This window comes from Heptranchias perlo, unplaced genomic scaffold (assembly GCF_035084215.1).
Source record: "Heptranchias perlo isolate sHepPer1 unplaced genomic scaffold, sHepPer1.hap1 HAP1_SCAFFOLD_49, whole genome shotgun sequence".
Classification (NCBI taxonomy): domain Eukaryota; kingdom Metazoa; phylum Chordata; class Chondrichthyes; order Hexanchiformes; family Hexanchidae; genus Heptranchias; species Heptranchias perlo.
Genome location: NW_027139505.1, coordinates 6,157,650 through 6,171,150, shown reverse-complemented (window position 1 = coordinate 6,171,150; position 13,501 = coordinate 6,157,650). Strand labels below are relative to the sequence as shown.

Below are 13,501 nucleotides of genomic sequence, written 5' to 3'. Positions count from 1 at the left end.
GATTGTACTAGAGAGGGTACAGAGGCGATTTACAGGATGTTTACAGGACTGAAGAATTTTAGCTATGAGAAAGGATTGGATAGGCTGCGATTGTTTTCTTCGGAATAAACAAGGCTGAGGAAAGGTTTAATTCAGGTGTATAAACTTATGACGGAACCAGATAGTGTGGCTAGGAAGGACCCATTTCCCATATCAGATTGATCAATAACCAAGGGGCATAAATTCCATGTAATTGGTAGAAGGATTAGAGGGGAGCTGAGGAGATTTTTTTCATGCAAAGGGTGGTGGGGTCTGGAACTCACTGCGTGAAAGGGTATTGGAGGCAGAAACCGTCATCACATTTAAAAAGTGCTTGGATATACACTTGATGTGCCATAACATACAAGGTTGTGGACCAAGTGCTGTCAAGTGGCATGAGGCATGATTGATCTTTTTCCGCCGGCACGAAGAAGATGGGCTGAATGGTCTCCTCCGGCGCCGTAAATTTCTATGATTCTATGTTTTAACCTTGCAGTTATTTTAATGGCATGTTGTGTGCTGCCTCTCTCTACTTTAAAAAAATCAAAAGCTGTCCATCCAGTTAGATGCACTCCATTGAAGTGCAAACAGAGGAGTTCTCACTGTATTGTGTTGAAGTGATGATGTGGAGATGCCGGTGATGGACTGGGGTGGACAAATGGAAAGAGTCTTACAACGCCAGGTAACAGTCCAATAAAGCTGTTGGACAAAAACCTGGTGTTGTAAGACTCATTACATTTTTGTAGAAGTGGCCCGTACACAGCAACAGACGCACAGAATCTCCTGTGTTGTGAATTCATGTATTTTCCAAAGTCGTGGAGCTCCTGTTCAAGGAAAGTTGGGTTTTGATACACTGACAGATATATGCCGAGGAACCAGGCGAGTCCTTGCATTCCTCCTTTATTTGCTCACTAAGGAATTGTCTGAGGTTTTCCCTCCCGGTGTATCTGTAGGGGTGAATGGCGCCTGAAATCGGTTCATGAATTGTCTTGCATTGAACCCACTTCGGATATAAATGAATTTAATTTACTAACCCTCGATTAGGTTATGCTCAAACTATTTCTTGCCAAATCATCAAGAAAGAAGCCACGTCACTGCTGTGACCCCGGATTCCCCTGCGGGCTCTGCTAGTCACGATAATTCATCTGATGGTCAAAGAATTGAACAATGCAATTGAAGAAAAAGGAAGCCAAACGCGCCAGACGCCGTTAAACCATCCGTGTGCTATTATCAGAGGTGAGGAGAGAATAGCCTCTCTAACCCAGCAGCCCCAATGCACTTTGTTCATTATTCGTTCAGGTGCAAATGAAAACAAAACGGGGATGTCCTTTAAAAAGGTAAGAACAAAGACCGTTGTTGCAACCGCGGCCGCGGTTCTCTCGTTGCAATACTTGGTTTTAAACTTCTGGCAGCAGAGAGCGACAAAACGGTCAAATGTGAAGGAGAGGGCGAACCAAACAGACAAATTGAGGTTGACAGTGGCCATGTGTAGAATGAACCTACAGACGGGAGTGTGGGAGAGGAGTGAAAGTGGGAAGTGATAACTGAAAATATGACACATTATATTGATGATGATGACCAGTAGATCCGCTGTTGCCATGGCCACCATGTCGACGGAGATACACTTGGAAAGGCCACAGTTTCCTCGTGAGAGAATAACAATTGTCATCAAGTTCGCTGTTAGAAAGAGAGAGGAGATAAATAATATTCCAGTGTCTGATTGAAATACTGCAGGCAGTATGTGGAGATACCCGTTGAAAGCATTTTACTCCATTCAGTGTGATTATTAACATGGAGCATTGTGAGGACAGGATTAATATTGGATCCATTACCAGGGCAAGTTACCCATATATGTTAATAAGCTGTTGCAGCGCTCACTCTGCACGGGGTGACAAGACGGTCTGGAAATCCACTAAAGTCCTCGTGTTAGAACTGCAAAGAACATTGTCACATCAGTACAATTATCAAATTAAGGGGAACGCAGAATGTGCGGACCAACTTTTCACAAGATGGTCCCGGTCAATATCGACTGTGTAATGCTGACTTCCGCGGGAATCGTGTTGCCTTTTCGAACGTGCAGTAAGAACAGTGAGACAGGTAACAAATAGACTCAGGTAAGTTGTTTTCTCATCCGATAAGACAGATTTAGAGAAAAAGTTGAAATTATTTTTGGACGGCTTCAAAAAACACACACAATTAAAGCATTTTTTACAAATGGAAAGTTGAATCTCCCAGTATTGGTGCTGACCCGATTGCGACAGGACTGGTGGAGGCACTCCCCTTGCAGTAATCGCCCTGACTCTGCATCTGACCCCACCAAGTGTCTTAACTTCTCCAGAACAGGCGATGAATTTAATCCTGACAGCAATCGTGCAGCTCAATTGAGTGCAATCGTTTCTTCAGTTTTCTGTCCATTGAAAACTGTCCCTTGATGTATTTAACAGTGGGGAAACATGGTTCAGTTTTATGAATACAACTGAATTTGGGTTTACAGCAATAATAAACATTTTTAAACAGCGTGCCCAGTCCTGCACCTGTGAGTAACCCGATTTAAATTCACTGAAAATGACTTTATAAACGACACTGAACCACTTATTCGATTATTTGGTCTACATTAGTCAGTTTCTCAGTAAACTGAATATTTTTTGACATGTCAAACTTTTAAAATGTGACGACTAGCCTGTGCGCCTTTGAAATTAAACACAATTTGAAGAGCCTTCTCGAACCAGTGCAAGTGGCAGAATCTTGCAATTTTGACGTGTCCAGTTTTGTGGTTGGTTGCAGACAAATCGCTGATCGATAGAATTAAAACCTCTGCCGGCTGCCTGACTCAAGCCTTAAATACCGTTGGTCGTCTGATTTCAGTAAAATTGGAATGTGCTTATTGCACGGAACTGCCCATAACCCACCACCATTTCCCAGGAGATCGAATCCAGCCGGATAGGCACAGCCTGGGATCCACGGGGAACTGCAACCATGTGGAGTTTGGCTTTTGGAGAATCTCAGGATTAAGTGGAACGTTGAAGAGTGACGGGTGAAGGGGGCACTTAATCACAATTAATAAATGAAGGCCATTCACAATTAAAGTACTAAGGCTATTGTTAGCGAAAGGTTTTCAATAAGGTTCTTGAACATTGAAATGAGGTGTCATAACTTTATTAAGCACATGGTACATACAATATTACTTAAGCATACAATTAAAGGTTGTACTTACAACCACATCTGATGATGGTTAGTTGGGGAATCAACCGTTTTACAGTTGTGAGCTCAGTATCTAAGCACTTTACGAATCCGGATACACATTACAAACTGACAGTTTTTATACATTTTCTTACTCTCTGTACCTGGAAATACACAAAATTATGAATCACATATTAATATGGGAGTTAAAATTCTACTCCACATAAGGAGAATGGAATTGACTTATCCTTTATCAATCCCTTTCTGTATCACTCGTACCAATTAAATTGTTTATGTATGCCGGATGTTTTCATTTGAAGAACCACGTGTTTTCCTACACTGTTATCAAATGATTAAAGTTCTCTGAAATTTATGAATCATTGTGTAATGGTTCGTCTTGAATCAAGTTTCTCATTATGTCATCCTGAAACTGACCATTGCTGCAAGGTCAGCCCTGGCCCAACAGTTCAGTGGTACTTTCAATTGCCTGATGCTTCCCTGCATAACAGCAAAGGCTAAAGGTGAACATTACGACAATATAAGGAAAAAAAAATACAGTATCACATTAGCACTCTTCAGGACAGTGTGATTTACGATTTCCTTGCAGTGCCTTTTTTTGGCGTTAGAGGATTTAAGGCAAACACTAAACAATATCTCATCAGCATTATTTATTTGCCTTGGTCTATTCTATTGCGCAGATCTCTGCCCATTGGTTTTACATACTGTCCAGTGCCACATTAACCATTTCATGTAGTTGTATTGTCAGCGTGACTGACCACTTCTTGGATCCGTTCTCCAGTGCAGCTTCATCACAAAATTACATAGAATTATATAGAATATACAGCACAGAAACAGGCCATTCGGCTCAACTGGCACATGCCGGTCGTTATGCTTCAAACGACCCTCCTTCTCCCCTTCTTCATCCCACCCGATCAGCATTACCTTCTATTCCTTCCACCCTCATGTGTGTATCGAGCTTCCCTTTAAATGCATCTATGCATATCGCATGCTGGTTGCTTCTTGGGCAAAACTGCATTCGGGTTAGGGTCTGCAAACACAGCGATATCCCAAGATCATGCAGCACCAGACATCTGATACAAGCCATTCCTGCCCTTCCTGGCGCTCTCTCAAAAGTTCGTGGGCGCTGGAGGTGTTTGATTTGAATATCCCCCTGCACCAGCACGACGTTTCGTGCAGTGGCCAAGCATCAAATACATTCTTCTCATTGCTCAGTATAAGCAAGGACACAACCATCTCCAAAAGAAAGATGTCAATGAACTACCTGAACTACACTTTCCTGACTTTCATTAGATTGTGTATTGATACCAGATTGATATCTTTGTTCGTGTTGTGTCCAAGTGATTTAAAATCAGAAGGGATGGTACAGCATCGATAGAAACGGACTGCTTCCAATATTTGAGGGTTCAGGAACTAAAAGCTAAAGATAACAGAATAAAGTGAAGAGATTTGGAACTGAGAGTGGGAGAAACCTTTTTACACGGAGAGCTATTAACCTGCGGAAATTACAGAGGCAGAAATTATGTCAATATTCAAGATGAAATTGGATAGATGGATGAATAAAATAGGTTGATGGGATTTTGAGAAATGGCAGGTAAAGTGATTCGATCTATTTTCTTGGCTGGAGGGTCAAGGCTGACAAGGACTGGTTGAATCGAATGATCTGTTTCCGTTTTAAAACATTCCAACATTTTGATGATCAATTGAGATATTCATTAATTATCTGTTAAAGAAATGCCTAACGTCACATTGATGCGTCCAGTTTCTACTGTCTCCATTATTAGACACATATCAGGAGACACTACCCCGTTCTATTGGGCCAGGAGACCATGGGGAGCGATGACCACCGTCTCCAACATTCACATCAACATTACAGAACAAAATTCAAATAACCATGATTTTAACACCTTTCATTCTTACTAAACACAAAAAACTTTATCTATTAATTACACTGCTGCGTAACATTTCAGAACCTGCGGTATTTCACAGTTAACGCTGACGACACATGTTCCATTCCACTGCTGAATCAGAATCATGACTGTTGGCTTTGAATCTTGGGCGGGAAATGCGCTGTTTGAGCAGGAAACGATTCTGTTCACGCTGGGAAAGCAGCAGATATAATCCACAGGGCACACAATGGAAGATTGTTTTCTGATCCCAAATCATTTCCACAACAACAAATCATTTTCATCTGAGCAGAAAGACGGCCATTTTAAAATGTAACACGGACTGTAATTCAGCTCTCGTTAGGATAGAAAGCTGACTTTTTTCCATTTTTTTGAACCAATGCCAGAATTAATATCCAAGGAAAGTTCATGGCCTGCTTCAGCTCTTCCCTGAATTTGGTTTGGGTGGCTGCATAAATACACGTGTTTGTACAGGAGCTCAAACACACAAGCATATATCCAGTTTGATTGGCGATGTACGCAGGAGCTGCATAATCGGGTCGGAAATGCACGGCCGGACCACTAGTTAATTTACTCACGATAACTGTCAGCCATAACAGTATAAAACTAACCGATACAGTGAACAGTAAAATGATAGATTTCCTTCGGTTCTCCATCTCTGGATCGTTCTGATTCTCACTGCTGTGACTCCTGAATACCCGGCGGGCTCTATTGGCCACCAAAATGCGTCTAACTGTCAAACAATTAAACAGTAATATCAAAGCAAAAGGAATCCATTTCATCAAAATAATTACTAACCACGAATACGCTTCACCTACAGTCGATGAAAAGAAGTTCAGTTTGGGGCTTAAACCCCAGGGAATGTTGTTAATTATTAGTTTATGCTCAAATGCAAAACAAATGGGGATGTTCAGTAAACCGATCAGAACAGACACTGTTGTTATAACCGCCGACGCAGTTCTCACTGTGCAATACTTCGCTTTAAACGTCTGACAACATATAGCTACAAATCGGTCAAAGGTGAACGAGACTGTAAACAACACCGACATACCCACGTTGTTACATTGCATGTACACAATGAACTTCCAAATGGCAGTGTAAGATAGGAATGAATGTGGAAAGAGTTTACTGAATATTTGATACACTAATACATATAGATAGTGATACATTTGGAAAGGCCGCAATTTCCTCTGGAGAGAATCACGATTGTCACTAGGTTCGCTGTAAGAAATAGGGACACTCAGATAAATCTCACAGCTTATTGTGAGGATATGTTCAGATGTGTTGCAAATTACAGTTATGCAAAAGGATTTTTTTTATCATACAGGCAAGTGTTGACGACATTTTATTTTCAAAGAAAGAAAACATTAAACAATCAATATGGAGGGATTGAAAATCCGCCGTCCTTCCAGTTTGCTTCAGTCAGACGTTGTGAAATATTAAATGTAATTTCGCAGCAATTACTGGAAAAATATCAATACAAATCAAACATTGAGCTGAGTAAAAATCTTTCCATTCTGGTTAAAACGCTGCCTTTTTTCTATTTATACTCGCCCCGAGGGAGCTGCTCGGTAACAGAGCGGGAGCTGGTGGAACCGCGAAGGTTCTTTGCAGCAGAGGGGACGGGAGCATCTCCCTGAGCGGCAATTATTTCTCCAAATATTTCTCAAACCCCCTTTTACGTGGATGTGGATGCAGGGCGAGGAATTATCAACTGAAAGTATACAGGAAACAAGGGTACAAATCAGGTGATGTCCATGGAAACTAAGAAATACATTGATTAGTGAACGAAGTAATGTTGGATTGCCGGGGAATCAGTCTCGTCCTCCCTCGGTATAGGGAGGAAAGTTGATCGCACGGTGCCCACGAAGTTTACTGGGCGGGAGCAGGCCATTTTACTCACCCCATCCCATCTGTGCTGGACACTTTGATACAGAAAACACCGACTATCCGCACTGTCCTCATCTGTCTCCACAGACATTTATTTTCATCTGCTTCAAATATTCCTCCAATTTTCCCTTAACTATTCCCTGAGGCAAAACATTCAATTCTCCAGCAACTCTTTGCATAAAGAACTTTCTACTAACCGCTCTGCTCATTACCTTGTGACCATTTTAAGTAGATCACCCTTTATTGGTTATGATCTGCAATGCGCTGCCTGAGGGTGTGGTGGAGGATGATTCAATCGTGGCTTTAAAAAGGGAACTGGAAAAGTACTTAAAGGGAAAAATGCAGGCTACATGTACAGGGCGGGCGAGTGGGACTAGCTGGGTTGCTCTTTCAGAGAGGTGGCACAGACTCGACGGGCAGAATGGCCTCCGTCTGTGTTGTAACCATTCTATGATTATCGCAGGCTTCCCAACTAGATGGAATATTCTCTCCCTTTTCAGTCTGCCAAAACTGTTCATATTTTTTAAACCTCTATTAAATCTCCTGTTAGCTTTCACCGGTAACGGTCTTGGCTTAGTACACAGAGGAGACAGTCAATTCTCTCTTAATTCTCAATTCACTTTATTAACGTTATTAGATCATGTACATACCGCTTATATGTCTGGTTAGATATAGGCATGCAGTTTACAGCAGGTTATACAGTTTTATACTCAAACTAGGATTTAAACGCACGCCCACTAGGTTTCTCTGACTATCACTCCCTGAGTATTAAGATTTAAACGCACACCCACTAGGTTTCTCTGACTAACACTCCCTGAGTAGTCACAGAATGGAAAGTATCTGATATTACCCGGAAAGGAGAGATCATGCTGGCCAGGCAATTCGTTCCATCGCTCTCGACGTCGTCTCTACGTCCCTGACGTACTCTCTACGTCCCTGACGTAGGGTTCTACTTCAACGCTGGTTGGTCTCCGGAGTCTCCCACACAAACACACTGCCACCAAGCCTGCAATTCTTCAGTTTCAACTTCAATCCTGTCTTTTCGAATGATGCTGTCTTCTCCGGTTGGCTTAAAATTGGTAGAGTGGTCAGTGCCATCCCCTGATTGGCTCTCTTCCTAGGGGCTAGGTAGCATCACCTCATTACTCCTTTTCTAAATAAGGACTGGTGTCTCATCAGTGCTCCTTTGTCGATCGAAGAAGCGGAACGTTTTTAAACCAGTTCTGGCCAGTTCAGACCAGTGACTGAACCCCAGGTCACATCAGTTCAAAAGTTAGTGTCTTTGTTAGCAATTCGAATTAAACTCAGTAGTTTTCTACAGCCCCTGGCCAACACAATGCAAATTGTCCCAGTATTTTATCCCTCATCATAACTATAGTTCTGATCAATGGCACCATCCCGGTATATCTACGCTGTCCGCTCCCTTTGGATTCAATGGCTATTCCACAATGAGTCGAAGAAAGCTGCACCTGGCCTCCCAACGCTGGGCTTCGCAGCGTTTTGTAAATATATATCTTCACTTGTTTATTCTTGAGATCCATGCCAATGTCTATCAAACATCAATTTCTGTTATTTTTTTTTCATGGCACTATTCACCTGCAAACACATTTTCCACGAATTAAGTATTTGGATCCCTCGGGCTCACTGTTCATCCACACTCTTCAGCTCCTTTCCATTGAGAGGCTGCTCCCATTCCTTGTCGTTCCTCGCAGAATGAGGTGAGATTACCGATGAATAATTTGTAACTGATTCAAAGATGCTGTTATTTAGTTCAATTATCATTTCGAACAATATGCGACCACATGATAAGCCTTTAATTATCAATAAATGTTTCTGATCATCTGTAAATGTTAGAATACTTAAGTATCAGTTTGATTTTACCTGAACTTCCGGAAGTGTTTTTTGCAAATCACTTGCATCAAATGTAATAGTTAATAATTTTGTGAAAATTAATCCATTTTTTCAATCCTTTACCATTTTATTTGAGAGACTGATTGAGACAGAATATCAATGATATTACTGATCATACTTTTATCGACAGCACACAATAAGAGAAGACTTCAAGTTTTTGATTAGTGAGAGACACCAGTCGGCGTACAATCGAGATTTTAAGTAAGTATCTGACACAAAAGAGGTGAAACGTCACATCGATGAGCCAAATTCCGACTGTTTCCACCATTCGAACACTTACCACGTGACAAGAGTCCCACACGAATTTGTCAATGAGAAATGGTATCCGACAGTGTGACCCACGCCTGCAATATTCACACCAAACTTCCAGGAAAGTTAGCAATATCAGCGATCGCAAGATTGTTTCAGCACCAAATGAAACTTTACTGAATTAAACTGGCGCGTCTGATCACAGTCCCTGCTGTGTAAGGCGGTTTACCTCTGTTGCCCATATGTTCCAGTACCTGCAGTGCAAGGCGGTTTACCTCTGTTGCCCATATGTCCCAGTCCCTGCTGTGTAAGGCGGTTTACCTCTGTTCTCCATATGTCCCAGTCCCTGCAGTGTAAGTCGGTTTACCTCTGATGTTCATAAGTCCCAGTGCATGCAATGTAAGGCGGTTTAACTCTGATGCCCATATGACCCAGTCCCTGCAGTGTAAGGCGGTTTACCTCTGATGCCCATATGTCCCAGTCCCTGCAGTGTAAGACGGTTTACCTCTGTTGCCCATATGACCCTGTCCACTGCTGAATCTCATTGTTGTTATCGTTGATCCCTGAACTTGAAATGTGCTAAATTTCCAGGAATTGGCAATGTTTACTCAGAGAAAGAAGCGTGAAAAACGAAAGCAATGCAGACATCAAATCTTTGCTACAAAGTGGAAGAAATAGTAACATTCAAAAGGGAATTGGATAAATATTTAAAGGGGAAAAATACAGGGTTATGGGGAAAGAGCCGGGAAATGGGATGAATTGGATAGCACTGTCAAAGAGCCTGCACAGTCACGGTGGGCCGAATAGCCTCCTCCTGTGTTGTACCTACTATGATACGATGATAATATGAAATGTTTACACAAGAAATCTAACATTTTTCCAAAACCAGAAAGCTGCTTGTTCTACACTGGAACATGAGTTGAAATGGAACTTTAGTTAAAACAGGAAGCTCTCGTTTGCGTTCATTCTTTTTGTTCCCAATTTCCAACGAATCTCAGAATTCGTGTCCAGGGAGATTTCAGCACATTCATCAGCTCTTCTCTGAATTTCCTTTGGGTCGCCGCATAAATACACATGTTTTGACAGGAGCTCAAATACTTCAGCATTGCTCCGGTTTCGGTGGAGATATATCCAGGGTCTGTGCGGTCGCCTCGGTAATAAGTGGTATTTGTCAGTCTAGTAGTCACAAAACTCACGGCAGCTGTCAACCACAACAGTACAAAAGTCCCCGATATACTGAAGAGTAAAATGATGGATTTTCTTCGCTTCTCCATCTCTGGATCACTCTGATTCTCACTGCTATGACTCCGGAGTCCCCTCCGGGCTCTATTGGCCACTAAAATCCGTCCGACGGTTAAATAATTAAACAAGGCAATGAATGTAAAAGGAAGCCAAACGACCCATGCGCTGTGAACCCAGACGTACGTTGCGCCCGGAGGAGAGGAAAAAAAAGCCACACTTGACCGGCAGCCCCACTGCACTTTGTTAATTATTTGCTGAGGTTCATATGCAAACAAAAAGGGGATCCCCTCTAACAACACCAGAACAGGGACCGTTGTTATAACCGCGGCCGCAGTTCTCTCCGTGCAATAACGTGTTTTAAACTTCTGGCAGCAGAGAGCGACAAAACGGTCAAATGTGAAAGAGACGGTGAACCAAACCGACAAATCAAGGGTGACAACAGTCATGTATAGAATGAACTTACACACGGGAGTGTGGGAGAGGAATGAAAGTGGGAAGTGATAACTAAAAATATAATACACGATTATATTGATGATCATGACCAGTAGATCCGCTGTTGCCATGGCCACCATGTAGCCAGAGATACACTTGGAAAGTCCGCAATTTCCTCGGAAGAGAATCACAATTGTCACCAAGTTCGCTGTAAGAAAGAGAGAGAAGATAAATAATGCTCCAGTGTTTGATTGAAATATCTATGCAGGTATCTTTTGAAAGCAATTTAACATTCAGTGTGATTATCAAGACGGAGTAGTGTGAGAGTAGGATCAATATGTGAGTCACTACCTGGGAAACCTACCCACACAGTGTAATGAGCTGCTGCAGCGCTAACTCTGCGCAGAGTGACAAGTGGTCCGGAAATCGACTGAAATCCTTTTGTTGGAACTTGAAATATAATTGTCACATCAGTAAATTCATCGGATTGAGGGGAACGCGGACCTGCTGTTCACCAGTTCGTTTCAGTAAATGCCGAGAGTGCAATGCTGACATCAGCGAAACACGTTACCTTGTCCAACATGTGGTAAGAACAGTGAGACAGTTAACAGCGATTAACAACAAACAGTTCAAAATGGCTCACCTGGGACACCGATGGCTGCGAGAATCGGGTAGTAAATCTCTTTTATCAGCAGAATAGTTACTTGCCCCATTTTCTGTGAGAATGGATGAATTCTGCCTGAGCTGAAAGACACTGACTAGCGCACGGCTGAGGCGGGAGAAGGGATCCTTATATTTAGACACGCATCAATCCTCCAGGTAGTCAATCAGGTGACATCATAATTAACATTAGTTACAGTCACTTAACAAATAGACTCAGGTAAGTTGTTTTTTTTCTGATACGTCTTTGATATCTCTTCCCTAACTTCTTTTAAAACGCACGGAGGCAATCGATCCGGATCAGAGGTTTCATCCTGTCGAAGTTAGGTTACTAATTATCGCCCCTCTTTCTATCATAATAGCTTTATACCTTTTTTGATCATTTCTACTAATGCCATGCCCACCATGTTAGTATCCCTGATAAACTCTGAGGCAAATCAATTGTTTAATACTTCTGCCATTTCGCTGTAATTACCTGTGAGTTTATCGTGTTGATCCAATGGTGGCCCTTTCCCTACTCTGATTTTCCTTTGTTATTTAAATGTCTGTAGAATACTTTACTATTCCTATACGATGTGTGGAGACAGCTATCTTTGATGTAATTGCCCAGACCCGGCCTTTGACTCACTCCGAGTGCTCCAACTCTTCCAACTCTCCCAGTACAGGCGCTGAACGTAATCCTTCAGTATTGGTGACTGTCTCAGTCTTTCACCGTTGGATGTGACCATACTCCTCCGGTACTAATGGCAGCTTGTATTTAGACTAGAGGCAACCGTGTCCCTTCGTTACTATTGGTACACTACACTTAGACCTGATATAACCGTGTTCTTTCGGTATTTGTGGTACCCTATACTTGGGCGAGAGATAACTGTGCTAGTGGTCCCTACACTGTCACTGGAGGTGACCCATGATCTTGAGGTTCTAGTGGTCCCTACACTTACACTGGATGTGACCATAATCCTGCGGTTCTAGTGGTCCCTACACTTACACTGGATGTGACCATAATCCTGCGGTTCTAATGGTCCCTACACTGAAACTAGATGTGACCATGATCCTGCGGTTCAAGTGACTCCTTACACTTACAATAGATGTGACCATGATCCTGCGGTTCTATTGGTGCCTACACTGACACTAGATGTGACCATGATCCTCCGCTTCTAGTGAGGCCCAACACTTACTCTAAGTGTGACCATGATCCTCCAATACTAGTGCTACTCTACACTTACTCTACAGTTGACTGTGCACCTCCAGTACTAGTGGAGCCCTACACTTGCACATGAGTGGACCGTGCTCCTCCAGTAGTAGTGGGTCCTACACTTACATTGCAGGTAACCATGCTACCTTGGCACTGGATGCCCCTGCACTACCTCTAGATATGAGTGTGCTCCTCTGGAACGAGTGGTACACTGCTCTTACACTGGAGGTGACCGTGCACCTCCTGTACTAGTGGTACCCTACACGTGTGCGAGAGTTGTTCTGTGCTCCTTTTGTACTAGTGATACCCTTACAATTACATAAGATTTCACCATGCGTTTTTTGACAGAGTAATTAAGGAGAACTGTTTCCAAATGTATTGATCCTGATTTTTTGAGGCAGAAGGAAAGATTATTAAGAAATGTTTCTATGTTATGGTGCCGAACGGAGAGTGGGAATGTAGAATCTTGATTTTAAAATATCGCCCCAGAATGAACTTGATCCTTGGACCCTCAGATTAAAAGTTTGACGCTCTATCTATTGACCTATCCGGCATCTAACAACAGTTAATCACACAGCGACCTTCACTGGCTGAAATGAAACATTACCACCCCACACTCCTCGCCATATTTTGCATTTCCATCTGGAGTAATCCCGCCTCTAAAGCGCATTTCTATCGCACACTCAGGCTGACTGTCTCTCACAGGCTTCACTTCAGATATACTCAACCTCCCACCAGCTACACGCTCGTTAACAGTGGCGTCAAACGTGACAAGTGATGTTCCCCAGGGATTTGTACT

General features: G+C 42.5%; 1 protein-coding gene across 1 annotated transcript; it reads right to left on the bottom strand.

The window, feature by feature from the left end:
- Positions 1–10,135: 10,135 nt before the first annotated feature.
- On the bottom strand, positions 10,136–11,560 carry LOC137313889 (probable G-protein coupled receptor 139). The gene is made up of 2 exons (XM_067979625.1): positions 11,491–11,560; positions 10,136–11,055 (listed from the first exon to the last, which is right to left on the bottom strand). Exons 1-2 carry the CDS (start codon positions 11,558–11,560, stop codon positions 10,136–10,138), a joined length of 990 nt encoding a protein of 329 aa, XP_067835726.1.
- Positions 11,561–13,501: the final 1,941 nt, after the last annotated feature.